The sequence below is a fragment of the Lissotriton vulgaris genome, chromosome 9, assembly GCF_964263255.1.
Source record: "Lissotriton vulgaris chromosome 9, aLisVul1.2, whole genome shotgun sequence".
NCBI classification, from domain to species: domain Eukaryota; kingdom Metazoa; phylum Chordata; class Amphibia; order Caudata; family Salamandridae; genus Lissotriton; species Lissotriton vulgaris.
In genome coordinates, this window is record NC_141697.1 from 1,224,229,457 (window position 1) to 1,224,250,295 (window position 20,839).

The window sequence follows — 20,839 nt, forward strand, 5'->3', positions numbered from 1 at the left end:
GGTAGAACACCTTTCAAACAAGTTTATCTATGAAAAAGGTAGTGCTGGAGAATGACATAGATATTGTGCTTATGATTGGCAATGCACCCACAATAAACCTAGTGAGATTGCCACCTTTTGTTGTGGAAGTGTCAAGTGGCACCAGAAAGGATCATAAGAATGGATGAAAAGGACCAAAGGGTGACTGATTTTACTTGGCTAAAATGTAAGTAAAACTTTCACATATGTGTATGTAAGAGAGAATCCAACCATTGAGGTACAAACTCATCAGGAATTTCAGAACAGAGGTGGGTCTTACTATGTCGTCTTCTCTAGCTCTCCCACCTGCTGCATGCCAACACTGGGTGGACAGATATTCTAGAGTCGATGCCAGTGATAGTGCCAAGGCCACATGAAAAAAAGGTTCACTGGGACTTCATACTTAAAACTATACCCAAAGACAGCAATCCTCAAATCAGTGTTATGTCAAACCAGGCACACCTCTATGAAGGCAGTCCTGGATCAAAATTCTTAGACCCAATTATCCAGCATTTGGAGATTGTTGGTTGAATGGACTCTGGTGTCCTTCCCCTCAAGGCTGGAAGGACTCACTTAATACTGTTTAGGGCAAAGGTAAGCATATAAAAGTGCCCCCTTTTGACATGGTCTCCCCCACTTTTGCCTGCCAACTTATGGGATTTCGAAAGTGCACTGGGTCCCTGCTAACCAGGTCCCCCCAGAGCTCTTTCCCAACATTGTACAATTATTTTCCCCTATTGGCAAAAATGTTAGCACCAACTGTAAGTCCCTAGTAAATGGTACCCTGGGACCTAGGGCATAAGAGGGTCCCTAAGGGCAGCAGCATGAATTGTGACACCCTAAGAGACCCCTCACCAACACATGCAAATTACCACTGCAGCCTGCCTGTCTTGTGCAGACAAAATTGAAAACACGACATGTCAGACATCCCTGTGTCATGTCCCCTACCATTGCATATGATATTTGTAAGTCACCTGTACAGCAGGCCTGACAGCCCTATGGCAGGGTGATTAATATTATATGTTTGGGCATATCTGCATGAGCAGATATGCCCCTGTGCTGGTCAGTCCTATTACTGCCAGTACAAGTGACCAGAGAAGCCATCTTAAGACATGTGCTGGACACTGGAGAAAACCAGTTCCCTGGCTGCATGATGGCTTCACTGAAGAGAGGGATGTTTGGTATCAAACATCTCATATTGGTAATCCCACACTGATGCCAGTGTTGGATTTACCAATACATGCATCTAGAGACTGCATCCTGAAAACCTACCAGCCCCTGGTGTGCTTGCAGACTGGCCTCTGCTAGCCTGCCGCTGTTCTGCTGCTGATGCTGTTCTGATCTCCTAGGGTGAGAGCCTTTTACTCTCAGGAGACCCAAAACAAAAGGCCTGTCTGGGAAGAGGGTGTAACACCCCCTCCCACAGGATGACCTGTTGATTAGCCTCCTTGGGTCGGCAAGCTTCAAAGAAGCTGCCGCCTTTCGAATGTGAATCTGGCTCCCCGCACGGGGGAGGAAACCACCCCCGTCCTGAGCCCTCTTGGCACCTAGACAGGTGGGAAAATTAGCTAGTCAGGTAGGCATGCCAATTCCAGGCTAGTACCACCCCTAAGGTGGGCTACTGTGAGGTGGACACGAGTTTTCAGAGACAGCCATCTTTGCGATGGCATACCTAGGAATTCTGGGACAGGGTTATGCCCACTTCACACAGGAAGTGGTCATGTGGGGGGCATAGTGAACGCAAGGGTCCGTAGCCCACTGGCTACTACTCTACACACCCATAACACCCCTAAATTCAGTATTTTGGGGATGTACTGGCACCGGAAAAGCAGTTCTTGAAGACGTAATAAGAGAGAGGACACTGAAGAGCCACAAAAGCAGGAGAGAAGAAGCAGCTGATCTGGTACCAACCTCGCCGGCCTGTCTGCATCCCTCGTTGAAATCTGTGCAAAGTCGACTTGTCCTGCAGCTGTGAATCCACAAACTTGGGAGGACTGCCTGTCTTCGAAAAAGACTCAACGCCTCCAGTGAACAACGGACCTGTTCAGCAGAAACTCCAAAAAGAAGAGACTGAGGCCTCCGGAACTGCCAAAACCTGACACTTGAAGCCACCACTGCATTTGTCGCCTCTGGCCTGAGCTGAAGTGGGCTACTAGTGTCAACAAGGTCCCCCAGGCCCTCCCAGAGCTCGAGTACAATGTGGTTTCACCCCTCCTGGACTCCTCGACATCGCCTGCAGCCTCTGCATGCAAGGCCCCTCTACAGCGACTGCTCCAGTAAGGAAAACCCGACGCCTAATGACACTTCTGAACCTGTTGCCCCTGGGCCTTGGAGAAGAGGACCAAAGGTGTTCCCCCGGAACCCAAGCATTGTGAGGCCTGAGCCTCCCTTGTTGATTCAGCCTGACTGGCTTCGTAGCCAGACCCTGCAGCATCTTTTTACAGAGACCGATTCCCATGGAAACGTACTGGGCTCCCGATGCTGATTTGAACCCTGCCGCCCTCGTGCCGCTGGTGGTGTACTGCCGGTGCTGCCTTGGACCCTGCCCACCATTCACCATCACTCCTGGAGATTGGTCCTGTAGCTCGATGTGCTGTACCTGTTTGCAGAATTTATTCTTCCTTCCATTACATTGCAGAACTCATTGCACTGTGTCCACTTTTTAAAGTACAAAGAATTTATATTTAAAAACGTACTTATCGGAACTATTTTTTTCTGATGCCTAAACATCTATAAAGGTTCTTGGTATTTTTATAAATTGGTGTGGATCTCCTTCTTGAATCATGTTGTCATTTATTGATCATTGTGTGTATTTTGGAAATGTCTTGCCCTCCTCTGTGTTAAGCCTAAGGTTGCTCGACCACACTACCGCCTAATAGAACACGTTGGGATTGTCGTAGCAGGACCCTGTCCACTCATAAGAGAACCCCTAGACTATTTACACGGCATATTAGATTTTTGCTACATCGCATAAAGAGCCAGCTTCCTACAATAAACCATGTGTAACTATTGTCTAAGAGTCACTCTTATGGGGTGAAACTATTCTATAATATACAAAAGTTACATGTTTGTGAATCAATTAACTTGCTCCAATGAAGCTGGATTTTCGGATTTCAGTTGTATTCAAAAATTGTCACTTCCAAGGCACTACACCACAATAGGGTCTTTGTAAAGGTAGCACTGAATATTATGGTAGATATCTGCCTCTTATGTGCTTTACCAGGAAGAAAAAACCTATGATACTTTCTTGGATGATCGGGTAAGACAAGCAGTTTTCGACCAAATGATTTGAATGAAATGTATGCAGTAATACTCCCATTTACATTTTTACGCCATTTTGTTCAAATTGATAAGTTCAAACATACACTTGGTTCGAGATGTCCCCTTTTAAATTTTAATTCAATGTTTCCCTGTACACCCTAAACTCTTTCCAAACACCCTAAACTCTTTCCAAATACCCTAACTCTCTCCAAAGCACCCTAAACTCTTTCCAAACACCCTAACTCTCTCCAAAGCACCCTAAACTCTTTCCAAACACCCTAACTCTCTCCAAAGCACCCTAAACTCTTTCCAAACACCATAACTCTCCCCAAACACCCTAAACTCTCCCCAAACACCCTAAACTCTCTCCAAAGCACCCTAAACTCTTTCCAAACACCCTAACTCTCTCCAAAACACCCTAAACTCTTTCCAAACACCCTAACTCTTTCCCTGCCATTCCTTCTCTCCAATTTTACATAGCTAAAACATACTTCCAAACTATTTCGCAATTCCAGATATTTGTTTTATATATAATAATTTGTAACTGTTTGATTTGAAAAGGTTGATCTCAGGCGTTCATCTGAGATGTGGTAGAAAGACTTGGTTACGAATGGCAACATAAAGGGGTGCCCCTCTACTTATAAGACACGTACATGACGTAAGGATCTGCTAGAAAGCTTTGGTCTTCACCATGTCACCAAGTGCTGATCCCCAGATGGACACTGAAATTAACAAGAGGCAGATCTTCATCTGTGTAGCAACTATTTGGATGGTTTGGCCCTTGAGATGAGGCTAGCTAATCCCTTCTAAAACAGCACCAGGTTAAAGGTGCAGTCCTGTGAATGATGTAACAATACATCTCAAAACAGAAGCCGGCCCAAGCTGAGATCACCAAGCAAAGGGACATCCTAGAATGGCCAATATTTGTGATCATTAGCAAAGCAGGACTGGCTAAAGAGAACTGTCTTTTTTATTTCACTAGACAGCATCTTTACAGGTGGAGGTTTCACTTCAGCACCTGCAGACCTTATAACAGGGAATTGTGTGTACCTTTGTTCCACACTCTGAAGTTTGGGAGAGTTGTGATGTGGATGCTGTCCTCCCACACACACAGTTCCATGCAACCTTTGTAGCGGTGGAGTCCACCAATCCATTCCCCCCCATTGTTTATATCAGAGGTGACCTCAGAAGTGACTTAAGAAGAATAACACCCAGAGGAGAAGGGAAATGGACCACACAACCGGTATGGGGCACCTCTAGAACTATATGCGTCATCTCCGGGTGGGATATAACTGAGGACCTTACTGGACTCTCCGGGCCATATGCTATCTTCCTCACTAGGCCGGGTGAGTTTCTGATGTGATCACTGGTGTCCTTTATGATGTCCTAAGTAAACATAAGATTAAACAGGAAACAGGGCTAGCCCCATAAACCTAAACAGAAGCCTGGGGTATTCGATAATTGAAAAACAGTGGTTCCCTAAGTATTATATATAGATACATTCCTATTAATGCAAATGAAGGCTCCCAGCGATGGGTCCAAATGTGTATATGTTGTGAGTTTAATATACATTTGGGCCTGATTTATATGTGGGCGGTAAGAATACTTCATTGCAACAGCGCCGGCGTATCCTTACGGCTGACATAATAGTTTGCCCTTCCTATTTAATTGAGCGTGGATCATAGGTTTGACTACCGCAGTGATTCCACCATCTCTCCGATAGTCTGAGGAGTAATGGCTGTCAGAAAAATGGCTCCCATGGTGAGGGGAGCATTACATTTTTTATTTCAGGATTTTCTTTTTGAAAATTAAAAAAGGAAAATATTGACGAAGCTCTGCACCGAACAGTGAAAGGCAATGGCAGGGACTGCAATGACGGCGATTCCTGCCAATGCATTATAAATGACCACCCCTTGGCGGTCAGTTATACATTTGATGAATGGTCCCTCCGCCATGGGGACGGAGTAATTTGTCCGTGCCCTGGCGGAACAACAGGCCATCCGCCAAATAGTAAATCAGGCCTTAAATCTCCCAAAAAATGTGCAAATGTGCTCCAATTATATTCATTTGATATATGCTGCATGTAGCGTAGACTGGACAGCGCACAGTGGAAAGAGAGTGAAAACAAGGTGTACGTGCAAACGAGCTGCAAGTCTCAGATAGCACAAACGTCTTCAGAGGGCAGTTTTGGTTGAGGAAAACAGATGACGTTTCGATTCTTGTCAGGGTACACCTAAGGGTCCCTTCAGGACAAAAGCTGAAACGTGGAAAGAAGAGAATTACGACTCCGCGAAAGGTCTCTTATGGATCCACGTGGTCTAAGTAAGAGAAGGGATGAAGTCCAAGTCGTGAATATGTATCCACTGGAGGAAACACAATTTATCCTTCAATGATTGTAAGGGGTTGTAAAACATAGAGAAAGTGTTTATAGACCTTAAGACTAAAGCAAACATCTTCCAATGCATGGGTCTCAAGTGAATGTTTTAACTCACAATTGATCTAGTTCACAAGCGTATTATGAATCGCATTCCGTTGGACAAGTATTGTTTGCATCAACATGTTTCGAGGACCCACGTAGTCAATTAGTCTACTTGGTAAGGCAGATGGACAAGACTGTTAATTAATATGAGTTTTCGCAACCTGCTGGCAATATTACCTTAAATTGATTTTGATTATTATTAGATTGTAATTTAAATGTCAAGTGTTACTTTTGGAATTCAAACAGAGATTCCTGGCTCAGTATGAAAATGATAGAACAGCTTTGTACAGATTTGTATATTATCAGTAGAAACTCAATTTTTAATAGTAAGGTCATACACTCACCTGTGTAACCCTTGTCACATGTGCAGATGATTTGCCGTGATCGCCCCTCTTGATGGCAGGAGACAGCAAAATGGCGCCCGCTGTTGGGTCCTTCTGGACAAGGACATGGCCGGCAATGGTCCCCAGACCCCAAAACGGGGCTCCCGTAGTATCCGCTTATGCATCTAATGAGAAGAAAGCGCACAGAGTTCGGATCAGAGGTACCGTCTGCACTGTTGTGCGTACATTGACCGAGAATGACCCACGTTGGATCTCAACCCCAGCCCAATGCTACAAATCCTACGGCAGACCAGCCCATGCTGCGCTTCCCAACCTCTCCGTCTGCCAGCTGCCGCTATGCCTATACATTGGACCTGCAAGCAAATCAGATTATTAGCTAGCCTGCTCCTGGGAAAAATGGTTAACAATGAGGAGGCATATGAAAATAAATATTGTAACTGAGAAAAACAATTGTTTCCATTTTCATATTTGTGTTGAATATGGAATTGTCCATGAAATCAAGAAATGTCTCCATATGTCCCATCCTAACTGATAAATATGTATGTACTGTGCAATGCATTTCTTGTAGAAACCCTCCTGAAATTAACCTTGTGCCTTTGAATATTAATAAACCTCTCTCTCTGTTGGTGTATGAAGATGGCCAGCTGGCTTGCCTACCCTTTGGCCATGCTCTGCATTAACAGTGACCCTTCTTCCTTAGCTCCTGACACAGCACAAGCAGTAGTCCAACCTTTAGCATCGTAGGAGATGCTACGTTTCATAATCACCTCTCACATCTGCCCCCAGTCGCGTGGTCTCTGCAGTTCAAGCATGCCCCAGTTCTTTGTTCGCAGTCCTCAGAGTGCCCGTTGCACTGGCAGACCCGACACTTCGGATAACCCCAGTGCCCCGGCTGGCACCGGTCACAGCGATGACCAAAGGCTCCGGGGCGGCAAGCGCACTGCCCGCTGCTCTGGTCACAGAAGCTGTGCAGGGACCCTTCCACACTGCACTGACAAACTAAAATAAAGAGAAGATCACAAGAAAAGTCCTGGCATTATGAGGGAGAGGCAGCAGAAAGAGAGCACGTGTTGCAAAAAAAGAGCACAACAGTTGAATGTGAGTTTACATAGTAAATACATGGCTGATATGGTATGTGAAAGGTCAGCTTGTCCCATGAGTCATAGCTGATGTGTTGGGGAAAACTGTGAAGAGTATCTGTAAACCCCATAATAAATAATGTAGACACGCTCGGTGTGTCAGAGAAACTCTGTGACATATGTGATCAACATACAGTCATGGCTGGGTGGTCAGAAAGATTTTGTAGAACATAAGCTTGTGTTGTGGAGAAATGGCCAATGTGTCAGCGAAACAGAAAAAGTAAAACACAGTGATATGTGGGTGTGGCAAGCACATCAGAAGAGACGGTCGAGAGCATGGACTTCAAATATTGCCAGTCTCTTTATTTCCCTTTGTTTCATCTGGTACGTATATATTTGTATTTAGGCAGCAAAAGTCTTAGCTAGAGGACAGACGAGGGCTGAACAAGGACATGGACAAGGACATGTGCCGAGAGCTCTGGGTGAGAAGTAAATTCCTACTATATGGGGGTGATCTTTTGTATTGTTTGGTCCCCGGTCATGGATTGAGGGCACGTGTTGGGTGTAGGTCCCTCTTACCTCTGACAAACCATCCATGGTGGATCAATCTGGGATGATGAGCAGCAGCGAGTAAACGGATCCAAGCTGCGTTGAGAACCGTGCGTCCTACAATGGCTGCGTGAAAAGCTGAACCTTGTCTCTTTCTCTAATGTATTCCCTCCCGCCACCAGGAATGACCTCAACACAGGCCTACATTAACCCTTGGTGTAGGGAGGAATGCCAGAGAGCACGTGCACAGGGACCTTCAGAGCAGCAAATGCTAAGTTCAACGCTGTTCTGTGAAGGAGATGACACCACCATAAGGACTCACCAGTTGGTAACTTAGACTCGACTAACGCTGCCTCTTGCACTTGTAAGCCTCCTCAGGTCCCGCTCCATCATGGAGAACCCTAACCCAGGGCTCACTGCAGGTGTCCGCTCACTCAAGTCTGCATACTCAGACTCACTTTCCACAGAAAGTTTTGGTTCAGGCAGATTTCAGCCAAATCCATCATCTGCCTGACCATTCCCTCTCTCACACCAGATACACTGGCCGACAGGCCCTGCATGTGCATCAGCAGAACACCCTCCCATTGCCCGGGAACACCTTTCCATTAACCCTTCCTCATTGTGCCACAGAGTACTACCATATAACGGGGTCACCAGGAGCATACCACCATTTCACATTCCCTCTCTTAATGAAGGCATACAACCCTTGTCACTGCATTCGCTCACGACTCAGAGACGGATCGCCATATCTATATCTGAATTTGTCTTGGGGAAGCAAAGGGGCAAGGAGCCCCCATTGAGTGACATTACCAAGGGGATAAAGAGTTAATTGGACAATCAGGGACAGCTGTAAGGAAGAAAGCACACAGGATGGGAGAAAGGAGCGCTATATTGGAGTGAGCGGCCACTGTGTGCTGGTCAGGAGGTACGTGAAGAGGTCAGTCACAGGCACTCAGAGTTAAAATGTGGAGCTCAGTGTGGAGGGAATCCTACAGAAGGCCTGAACAAAAGCTTGCCCATTTGATCTTTCATGGGAATAGCTTAATTGTGATTTTTGTCAATGACAGGAAGAACTGACAACACCAAGAGAAAGGAAAAGAGTAACTAATTAAACCTCTGATTTATAAATTGTTCTGTGTCCAAGGGCAATGGAGGAACCCATTCAGAAATAATTTTATACAGTGTTTATGGAAGGTTCCCTACTCACGTTTGCATCCAGCTGACCCAAAGCCATAGGTTCCTGGGGCACATCGGTCGCACCTCCGACCAATCACGTTGGGCTTGCACTGGCACTGTCCACCGTTGGGGTTGCATTCAGAGCTCACGGAGCCCTGAGGGTCACACTGACAAACTGGGAATACAAAATATGGAGTCAATTCTATGGTAGTTGAGCAACATTTCTACTCAGGCAAAACATTCCTTGAGAAGAGTCTGTTGCCTAGACACTCCTTAGCATGAATGTCCGCTGTCGAACCCCCAATTCTCATACGTACTCAGGGCGCCATCATGTAGAATAGCCGACATGCTGGAGATGAGGACAGCACACACTGCAGAGGAGGCCGTCATCACGTCATTGTCTGAAACGGTTGAAATGGTTTTGCCACGGTCATGGCAGCGAATACGCTCAAACGTCTCCTTACGGCTGATGGCATCCGGATCTCCAGCAATGAACATCTCCATGGAGGAATAGCGTGGAATAAGTACAATCTGGAAGTAGAAACATACAGAAAACTATAATGGACCAAAAATGTACTGTCTACAGCAAATCAGGTGCTCCCACATGAGACCAGCCTTTCAGTGTCAGGTATGGCTCAGGCCAAGAACATGTCAACTGATCCCAGTTGCATCGGGAAACTGAATCCTAATTTCATTAATTGATTTTTACTTTTACCTAACTGGTTCTATTGGGTTAAAATAATTGTATTTATTAAACCGTGGAACTGTATTTGCTTGTTCTGTTGTTTCATGTTGGACAGTATCCAAAAATGAATATGTGGCAACAGATTCCTGTACAAACCACTTAGAATTGGACTTTGCACTTTGCAAAGCAGTTCTCAAACCATAATCTGTGAATAAGCCAAGCAAAATGGCAGCCCGCGCATTATTTCAGGATGTCAAACGTCAAGCACAACAAGCACACAAAGTGTGTGGTGAAGCTAACAAAGCATGCCTACTTTATATTGGAGGTTTCCAACATGGCATCAATACATGGATATAAAAGTGGAGTTGTATCCAATTTTCTTTGTACCACACCACCCAGTTCATCTTTTTCTGTACCATGTTTCCTCTCCTTACCCTTTTGTTCAACCTTCTAACGTTCTGCAAAAAAGAACTGGGATAATGTGCGCTTAACTGTACATTGTAAAAAATACTGAAAGTCACTGAGGAGTTACAAAAGAGATGGAGGAAATCGACCGAAGGCCGAGTTCCTTCAACGAGGTCACAAAACTCCAAGGTGACTTGACTCTTCTTTTAACAAATGGCAAGGGGTATTTTATTTCTTGTAATATATAGTCACACCATTAGGCTTCCACACAACCTCTTTTAAATCTTCACTGCCAGATATACGACCTACCAATTTGCGACTCGCAAATTACGTCGCATTTGCGAATCGCAATTTGTGAATCGCAATTTGGGATGTGTAACAGTGTCTCAGACACAGTTTGCGAATCCTATTGGGGTCGCAAATTGCAGGTCTCATTCATATTAATGAGGCAGGTGCAATTTGCGACCCCATTAGGAATGGCTAGCACTCACAGGGATGGTGGCCTGCTGGGGTCAGCAGACCACCATGTCAGTGACTGCTTTTAAATAGAGCCGTTTTTTTTAATGCAGCCCGTTTTAAGGGCAGGACCACTGCCTGCCCTTAAAAATATTTTTTGACTCATTCACAAGGGGGAAAGGGGTTCCCTGGGGACTCCTTCCTGTTAGCAAATGGTTTACCACCTACTTGGAGTAGGTGGTGAATTGGGAGTTTTTTCCGACCTGTATTGTGGTTGCAAAACATTCATGCATACAAATGAGGGTCGCTATTAGGAAGGGAAGCCCTTGGCACGCCTCTTCCTAATAGCAAGTCGCAAACCTCATTTTGCGAATCAGTCGCAAAATGAGGTTTGTACCTGGCCATGTCCTAAATTGCGGTTGCAAACGGGCTGATTGCCCGTTTGCGGCCACAATGTAGGGTCATACATCTTGCCCTGAATCTCTAGCTCTTTTGAGAGATTCTAGGTAAAGCACTGGCAAGGCAAATAGCTTTGGTAAAAAATGATTGCATTTTGTTTACAAGGCATCTATGTGGTAAGAAATTGAATGTGCAAAGACTCTGAGTACGTACGTATGAGATGTAAAATAGTGTCAGGATAGCTTCAGTCTTACCATATCATTTTGGTAAAATGTGAGGCAACTCTGGGACTGGCTGTAGCATCCTCAGCAGCCTGGAAGCATGCAACTCAATACACCACACATATTCCTCAGAATATTAGGTCACTCTCATCTTTGATTATGTCATACCCATTGATAACCACACCTTAACACCTCCCAGCACGTTATATACTTCCTCTACTGAGTCCACCAAGAACCGCAAGGGTCCTAGCACTCAAAGTCTCACAACACTACACTGGCCATTTAGTTCATCCTTCCTTCTGACTGTAGAAGGTGAGTTGGTGGAAGCTGGGGCATCGGCTGTGCAACGTTGCTTCCATATTATGGGGGAAGCCCACCAGGGCATCACAGGAAGCACTTAGTTTTAGGCACACGCTACAGTAGCCCACATGCTTAGCAAGTGTGTGCATTGTAGGGCTTCTCTTGTTTGCGAGTTGATCCACTGAACTTCACTCCCTCATGTTTATTACATTTGCCTGCATTCCCATTGTGCTAAAGAGAGGTGTTTTGAAGTCGTCTTTACTCTCTCTCCTAAATTCCAGTTCTTTGCTGTCTGGGACACTTTACCTTCTCTTCTCCTGCTGATTCTGCCTGATATATTGTCTCGACCCCTGGTGTCTGACTGCATTGGATGATTCTCCATAAGTCTCTCTTGCTCTTCACAGCAGGAGCTGGTAAGGATTATTCCACCTCAGATGCATATGGATTGTGATGTGCCATAAATAACATAAATATTTCTTACAGTCTTTTCTCATAATTTAGCACACTGTTGAAACACTCCCCGGCACAAACCTGTTGGAACCGTTGCTAAGAAGAGAATCGCCGAGCAGCAGTGGTTTTCTCACTCTCTTTGTGTCCCCTAAATACCCAATTCTACTACTGTGGATTAATTTTTCTTCTTTATGGATCAACGGTCTAGAGAGAGGAGCTGCCTCTTCCTATGCCTCAGGCAGCGTTTGTGATCATGTGAAAATGATCTGATTGAATGTAGTGATTTAGTGGCCTGAGGTCGAGAATTGGTCTTAAGGTCCCGTCCTTCTTTGGAATTAGAAAGTACAGGGAGTAGACTCCTGTTCCTTGTTCTTCTAATGGAACTACCTGAATAGCATCCTTTTGTAGGAGTGCTAGAACTTCCTGTTGAAGCAGAGTTATGTGTTCTGCAGACATTGGACGCTGCCTGGGTGGTATGTTTGGGGGGGGGGGGTTGCTGTGAGTTCTAGGCAGTAGCCATGTTGGATAATTTGTCTTATCCACCTGTCTGTTGTGATGGAGTTCCAGACAGGTAGGAACTGTGAGAGTCTGCCCCCCACAGGAGTGGAGTGCTGTAGGGGAGGCAGAGGGAAGTCATTGTTTAGGAGCGGAAGAGGAGCAGTTGTTGTTACTACCTCTACCTCTTCCCTTGTTGTGCTTGCCTCTATATCCTCCTCTAAAAAATCCTCTATTAGAGGAGGTCTGCGTGTGTGTTTTAAAAGATGATGTTGTGTCTGCGCCGGTCTGCTTGGAGCCTCCTCTATAAGAGGAGCAGCGAGAGGAACCTCTAGCTTGGGTGTATTGTAACGCCCCCATAGACTTAGCGGTATCTGTGTCTTTCTTCATCTTTTCTAATGTATTATCTACCTCCGGCCCGAACAATTGGTTCTGATTAAAGGGCTGGTTTAGGATGGTAGTTTGTACCTCTGGTTTAAAACCTGAGATGCGTAACCATGCGTGACGCCTGAGAATTACACTAGTGTTCACTGCTCTGGATGCTGTGTCAGCTACATCTAGTGCACATTTAATTGAGGCATTTGAAATTAGTTTGCCTTCTTGTAAAAGTTCTGCGGCTAGATCTTTGTGTTGATCTGGTAGGTGTTCCATTAACTTTTCTAGTTGATCATAATGAGCCCTGTTGTAGCATGAGAGCAAAGCCTGTGTGTTTGCTATGCACCATATGTTTGTTGCTTGTGCAGCAATTCGTTTCCCTGACGCATCAATGATCTTGGACTCTTTGTCAGGCGGGGGTGTGTCCCCAGAAGTTTCAGAATTGGCCCTTTTGCGCGCATTAGACACTACCAAGGAGTCTAGTGGCAGATGACCCTTAATGTAGACTGGATCAGCTGGTGATGGCCTATACTTTTTCTCTATTCTAGGATTTAACACCCTACACCTTACTGGATCTTTAAAAATCTCTGGAGCATGTTTTATGACTCCCTTAATCATTGGTAATATTTGGGTAGACCTTTGTGACTGTTCGAAAGTGTCTAACAATAAGTCCTCCTCAATGGCATCAGAGTGCATGGGAACCCCATGGTAAAGTGAAGCTCTGTTTAACAAATGGTTAAAACCAATACTGTCCTCTGTAGGGGAAGGTTTTGTTGGGTAGTACTGAGGATCAGGGATGTCTGGTGCATTATTTGGTGAAAAACTATATGCATCCTCATCATCCTTAGGGTATTCTGCGTTAACATCCTCATCTAAAGGGTATGTATGTGGTTCTGTAACATTATCCCCCCCACCCAAATCATACTCCTCATCAGTGTGGTGTGATGATGCAGGAGAGTGAATAGGAGTAGTTATAGGTTCTACATATGGAGTAACAGGAGAGGAAGAAGGTGAAGGAGAGGAAGGGTGCATTGGAGAAGTTGCACAGTCCTTTTTTGCAGGGACCACAGGTGTAAGTGGTGTGGCTGCTGGTCTCTTCTTATAAGGGATTGCTTCCACATGTCCAGTTTTTGGATTAATCTGGACTCTTTTCTGTCTAGGATCTGGTCTAAACAGTTCTTCCTCTTCTATAATCTTCTTTGGCGTCGATTTTTTCGGAGCCGATAGAGGTTGTTTAGTACTTTTTGCCTTATGAGGAGTAGTTGAGTCTTTTGGCAATGTTTTCGGTGCTGAATGTTGTTTAGCCTTATCTGGGGTCTTCGGTATTAGAGGTTTCGGCATGGATACAGGTTTTGCTGGGCCTGTGGCTTCCCCTCTTTGTTTTTTGAACTGGAAGGTTTCGGAGTCGAAGCTTTCGGGTTTGGTACAGTTTTTGTCTTTGGCGCCGATGGTACTGGTGCCGAAGTGTCTTTGTCTTTGGGCGCCGAAGTGTTTATTATGTTCGGTGCCAAAGGATGTTTCGGTGCCAACGGAGGAGGTGTAACTGGCACATGGTGTTTCTTCGGTGCCGAGGCACCGGAAGGCGTATTGTCTTTCCTCGGAGCCGGGCCCGAAGGCGGGGCGTTAGAGGGTAAATGTCTTTCTCGACTGGGCCCCTTGGGCGGAGTGCTGACCGTTGCCTTCTGTTTGGGTAATGTCTGTCGTGCAGGGGCAGATGTACTCACGGGTTGTCGAGACGGGATCGAATCGTCCGAATCCTCTGCCCCCGATATGATCTGTAGATCAGGCGAGTCCTCCTCTGCGCCGAGTGGAGCCTCGTCCTCGGAGATATCTTCGATTGGATATTCGTCCTCGGAGACGTCTTCTTCGACAATCTCCTCTTCAAAGATGGCCTCCGGTGCTGGTGTTGAACTTCTCATTTCGTGTCGACGGGCCCTCCGATCTCGAATTGTTTTCTTCGATCGGAAGGAAGCACAGGCTGTGCAGGTCGACTCGTCGTGTTCTGGCGAGAGACAGAGGTTGCAAACCTCGTGATGGTCGCTATGAGCGAATTTTGCTCGACATACCGGGCATCTCTTGAAAGGAGTTCTTTCCATGAGGCGTAGGCCCCACGGCGCCGATGGGCCCAACGGCCCACGTCGACGCACCGGAATGTAGCTGGTGATGTCGAAAGTCGATTCGATGTCGAAAGAAGTTTGTTTGAAGTTTCTCGCTTCGAAAGAGTAGAAAAAGTATTTTTCTAGCCGGAGCGGAAAACTTTCATCCGAACCCAGTGGCGGAAAAAAACAATCTGAGCATGGAGTCGATGACCATGCGCAGTATTGTCCAAGGGAGGAGTCACCTATCTCGTGACTACAAAAGACTTCTTCCAAGAAGACAACAACAATCTGCAATCATCCGAGCCCAACACCAGGTGGCGATCTATTGCTAAATGTAGGATCTGCAGCTCATATGCCTCGAACATGTCTGATCGTGTAGTCAATTCGAGTCCACCCTTAGCGTTTACATAGATGTGAGAGTCACATATCATGGCTGAGGCTAATAGAAAAATCCTGCACATACCACTATCACCTCCAGAATTGTGGGATTATGGTTGATGTCATATAGCAGCTCCCCTCTTGCAGCCTCCCAAACTATAAACTAACAAACATTTGAGGACAATAGGAACAACCAGTAGATAGTGGGATTGTGCAGGGCATGTGAATCTAGAAGAGATTTCATGCTGCAAAGACATCACTGCACTCCTTGGTACCATTTCTGTATTGGCTTTAATATATTCAGGAACACCTGGGCGTTTCATGGATCTGAAGGTGACATTTTTGATCTACTTGAAGGAAGTCTTAAACTGTCATGGGGATGACCCGTACATTTACACAGTGTTAAGTTAGCATGGGCTTATTACAAGTTTAAACACCATTTTTACTTTCCTGCTCTGCTTTGCACACGACACGCACTTGTGGTATTGTTTAGAGAACACTGAGTATTTTGCTTCACATGAGAATATCTTGTTTTGCTGCATTTCTAAGCTGCTTCGTTAGTTTAGTCTGTACAGTGTGAGCCGAGACCGTCACGGTTATCTTAGACACCGTGGCTGTTGTTCTAACTGATCAGTGCACGTTCCGCCATTACATATATGCAGCTGTTGCTACCTCTGATATTGGCGTGTTTAATAATGCACTGCATAGGCATGATAACACACAATTGGAGAACATTCGTATGCTGAGAGCTTGTGCTGAATCTGATGTGATCCACTTCTGCTAAATACTAGAGGTATGGGGCCACCTATGTAACCCTGAGAGACCTTCTGTAGTTAAAAAATAACCTACTAGCAAGGGAGGGTGAAATATAGGTATATTTAAACCTGTTTCCATTTAGCATTCTAACATGCTTTCTCCCTTTGTATTTTATGGAATAGTAACTATGCTGACAATCTTGTTTCTAATAATATGTCTGCTTGTATCAGCTAAAGTACTGCATATGAGATCACGGCGCTATAAATAAATATTTCAAACTTGCTCGTGTCTCCATTTACTCCATGTTTTGGCCTGGTGTGAGAGAATAACAAGAGTGTTCTTGTTTTCCACATTCCCTGAGGTACCCTAAGTCGCATGTTCTGGGTTGTCTAATCATTGGTGTTTTTGCTATAGGACGAAGAGCCAATGAGACACTGATGCTAGTCTGGTAGGGGATGTTGGGTACTAAGGTGAGTTTTGGCACACCCTAATTCACTAAGGTCCTAAGACTCTGTGCACAGTTCTGTGTAGGAGCAGAATCCCTGCAACAAAACGAATGTGAAGCACAAAGACGAACAGCTGCAGGAGACCCATGCCATAGAATCAAATGTGAAAGTTTACTTTATCACAAAGGAAAGATTTACAGTCCTGGTTGTTCTTTTGAGGAGCAGGGTTCTCTTTGGCTCCCATGATGCCCTTGTAAGGGGACATTTTGGAGGAAGGAGATGACTTATGGTCTAATTTCATGACATTTCTGGTGCTATTTCTAAAGATTTGAAGACATGTGTGAAGGACAGCTGAATATGTGCGCTAATGAAACACACTCATCAAAAACTAGCCAGTCTGTTGTGCCCACTTCCTACTCCCGATAAACCATTGGTTTGAATTTCAATGGGCTTTATCATGGATCAATCAATCAGTAGGTTTGTAGAGCGCTTCTTGTCACTTGTGAGGGTATCCAGGCGCTACCTGGATCTACCCTTCTCTTCCAAGAACACAGCCATGTAATGATTTACCAATCCATGTCTTCTGCCTCCATCTCCCTGATTCCACTAGCACATGTCTGTCTTTCTTCTTTATGGATCAGTTGTCTAGCGGGAGAAAAACTGGGATGAAATATTAATGAGACTCAGCCAGCGATTCATCATCTGTGAGTTCCTGGCAAATAACCCCTCATGCTTTGCATGCAAGCTTACCAGAGGAGGTAGGATGTTACACCAAACAGGTAACAGCATGAGCTGACAGAAAAACACCCCTCTGGGCAGGGAGAAAGAACAGTTTATTCATATGTCAAAGAATTGGTAACAGTTGGTCCTGCAGACAGCTGCGTTGTCAAGCCAGACCCAACAAACTACACCATAAAAATAAAAGAGGCCAGTGTGAAGCTTGTAATTTCTTACATGTGTTTTGATGTTTTAATATAAGTTTCAAAAGTGGCTTTAGTACCATGCAATAGATTCCTGCTTTCTTTTTATGGGCTTCAGTAATGCAATAAATACACACAATGCCCTAAATGTCTTTTATTTCCTAATGATGGTGACTTTCCAGATGGAAAAGGTGCAGAGGAACTAAAGCTGAACAGCAAGTCCAGTCTACTTGTTTAAATGAGAGTTGCAAATCTTCCTAGGTCCCTCCCAAGGAATGCCCATTGTGGCATCACTACTAAAGTGTAACAGGTTGTTACAGTACAGATGCCACTTTCCTATCACAGACCAGCTGTAGTCTCACAAATGGAAGGTACTAAGGGAACTGGATACTGGGTAAGGGATCAGGGTTTGCAGACCATGAGCATTTGGAATACTTAAAAAAAATCTTTTTATTATTAAACAGTGCTCATAAGCCCATACAATACAATGCTATGTATCGTTTGGAATACTGATGCTCAGTGTAGGAGCCTCGCTTTCCCAGAGTCCTGCCACTCTTAATTCCTTTCTTACAATTAGGGCTCCCAGTTTGATGGTATTTATTTTTTCAACATTTCTGTCTGTATTTATCCATATTTATTTTTTGCCCATCTTATTCGTATTTATCCATATTTGTTTTGTGTTTTGTGAGTAAAGTAAGTCAACAGTTGAATATTGTCACATTTATTTACCTGATAAATATGCAATCCTACTGTGATGCCTGTCAGGTTTAAACACATTAAATAGCCAAATAAAATAAAACAATACACCTATTAGAACATTTTAGCATTATACAATAAATATACAATGAGATATGAATTGATTAAGGAAATCTCAACCAGCTTTTTAACTCCCCATGCGGTGAACCGACTCAGCCGTTGGCCTGGGAGTCATGAACAACCGCATGGAGAGTCACTGAAAAGATGCCCCATTTTTCTGTATTTTTCTGCTTCTAAAAATAAATACAGAAAGGAAATATAATTATTTCTGTCTGCATTTATCTGTAAAAATCACAAAAAATTGAAAACTGGGAGCCTTGCTTTCAATTATGGGATGAAGAGGAGGCGTGATAATGAGCAAAAAGGGCAACAATGACCTATTAAAGGTAGGAGATCTTTTCCATATTTTGATTTGCTGAGCCAACATCAACACATTCCATGTTAAATTAATAGTCATTCAGAATACATGATCTCCTCAATTGTTGTCCGAGTGGTTTCTTACCGAATCAATGAGCACGTTGGCGTTGGGAATCTTCTCGCGATAGCTGTAGCGGGTGAAATCCAGGCGAATGGTGTAACTGACGCCACGTTCCAAGCACACTGGTTGTGGCAGGGTGACGAATCTGTAAAACAGGATGCAGTTGGTCAAGATGGGAGGGCAGGGAGTTCTGTAGGAGCACTGCTTGAAGATCTGATAGTTCTGTGCAGCTCCTATGAACCAAGATCATGGATTTAAAATCTCCTTGAAGGTGCAGTTCAGGGAACAACCAGGGGAGAACAGGGCAGATTTCCACACATCAGACACTAGCAGGGCATGCTGCACCAGTCCTGTGGAATGACCAGAGATGCTGTATTGTGTAATAAGGACTTGGCAATGGATGGAGGGAGAAAGGAAGGCAAGTACTGATAATTGATCATATTGACACCTTGAGCATCAAATGCCCATACAATGGTCTAATTGATTGAATGAACAGTGCACACACTGAAAACTTTGGCCTTGATCTAGAACTGATATGTATTGTTAAATGTATCTTATTATTGTGGCTATTTATTTGGCATAGACCCACTTCCGGAGACCGTGGCGTGTGTGGTTTTGGTGTGGTGCCAGCCTGCTCTGTGCTGCAAGAATGACACAGACACTCAGCTTGTGTTGTAACTGTGTTGCAGGGTTGTGAGCTCAGCTCCATTGTATTTGCAGAGTCCCCTGACCGCTGGCGAGTGTGCGGGATAGGTGTGGGGATATGTCGAGGCCAGCCCTCGTGGAGATGGGTTTAACCGTGAAGTGTCCTGATGAAAATTACATTCCTCCTAAAAACCAATGAAAGATCAAAGAATGAAAGCAGGGAACACAAAACAAAACTAAAAGGACAGCACTGGGAGTCGAGGTGTAGAGACTCCGGCATGCATTCACGCGGCCTATCGCTGGTTCTTCTGCTCTGCCTTTGCTATGTCGTCGTCACTAGGTCGGTGGCCTGCCTGTTGTCAAAGCAAGTGGTAGGAGGAGTCTTTGTTGATATTTTCTGGTGAGATCAAACCTGATCACAGACTGGGGCAGGTTCTTCTATTCTGTGCAGGGGTGGTCTTCAGTTTCATCTATGTGGACCTGTGGGTCATCCCATTTTCTTCACCTCTCTTGGCGCTTGGGCATGCACCTTCGTTAGGGATGGGCCGATGGGGTATACTTTGGCCCTCTTCACCTTCACTGGTGGTGAAACAGTCTGGGGTGGTGTCACCCCACATGCTCTCCCTCCTTAGGAGGGGTCAGTGCAGGGGCTGCAGTCTTGAGTGGCAGGTCGGTTACGGTTGCGTGAGGGTGCGGGAGTGACCTGGCAGCATTGGCTCCTACCTCAGGGTGCTGGGAGCACACGCTGCACCGCTCCACAAAACTGGGTTTTAGATAAGAGTGGGCCTTCTTGTTGTGAACCCTCCCTCGGTCTGTTTTAACAATGGGAATTTGGTTGAAAAATAAGATGCTGCTGAAAGAGTTGTTATGTTCAGCTCCTTGTTAATGCACATCATTCAGCACAGCAGCCAGTGACATTAACTACAGTTTAATCTTAACATGCTACACAGCAGGGCCCTAAATCAGGACAATAATGACATGTCTTGTAAGGCTACAGGCCAGATTAGGGACACGCCATATCTATACATTCAGTGTAAATGGGTAGGTGGCCGATGTGTGCTGTCTCTTCCCTTTAAGTTCTCCTCTTGGACAGGTTATTGTATTGAGAAATGTCTCTTGCCCTTATTGGCCTGTATATTCGCTTCCGGCCAGGGAGGAGTAGCAGCTTTGTGGTGTGGAGTGGTGTGGTGGGCCAGAGTCTGTGGGTCCTGAGGGAGGGTCACAGGTGGATGCAGTTAGTGCAGGCCCTTTGGGGAGTTTCCCTATCAGTTCCTTACAGCCTGGCTGTGTCGTTTCAGCCTTGCTTTCTGTATGGGGACATGAAGGGCCTTCATCAGGTGCGATATTGCCTTGACTCCTATTTATATGGACGCTCCAACATAATTTTTAGCATTTAGAAATGTGTCCGTAAAGAACAAGTTGGGAGTCATCTTTGTAAGTTTAGAGACGTTAATCTTCGGACACTAGCTGGTACTGATGGAGGTATTTTTTCATATTAAATGTTTGTATTTATATGGACATTAACATGTGTACACGTGAATGTATTAACTGTGCATTTTCACATTTAGACTGACCATAGTTAAGGTTGGCCTGTGTTTAAAATGTCAATCGTACGGTTGCCATCTGATTTTCAGCTTGTTCAACAGTCATGGTTTACAGAATTTAAATA

General features: G+C 44.9%; 1 protein-coding gene across 2 annotated transcripts in view; it reads right to left on the minus strand.

Moving 5' to 3' along the window:
* Positions 1-20,839, minus strand: part of LOC147693099 (laminin subunit beta-2-like) — a 251,162-nt gene that overhangs the window by 59,460 nt on the left and 170,863 nt on the right. For both annotated transcript variants that reach the window (XM_086939355.1, XM_086939354.1), the window contains exons 17-21: positions 18,550-18,670; positions 9,224-9,437; positions 8,938-9,081; positions 6,870-7,101; positions 6,103-6,266 (exon numbers count right to left, since the gene is read on the minus strand). In XM_086939355.1, the coding sequence (XP_086795481.1) occupies positions 6,103-6,266; positions 6,870-7,101; positions 8,938-9,081; positions 9,224-9,437; positions 18,550-18,670 (875 nt within the window). The remainder of the gene's footprint in view (positions 1-6,102; positions 6,267-6,869; positions 7,102-8,937; positions 9,082-9,223; positions 9,438-18,549; positions 18,671-20,839) is intronic.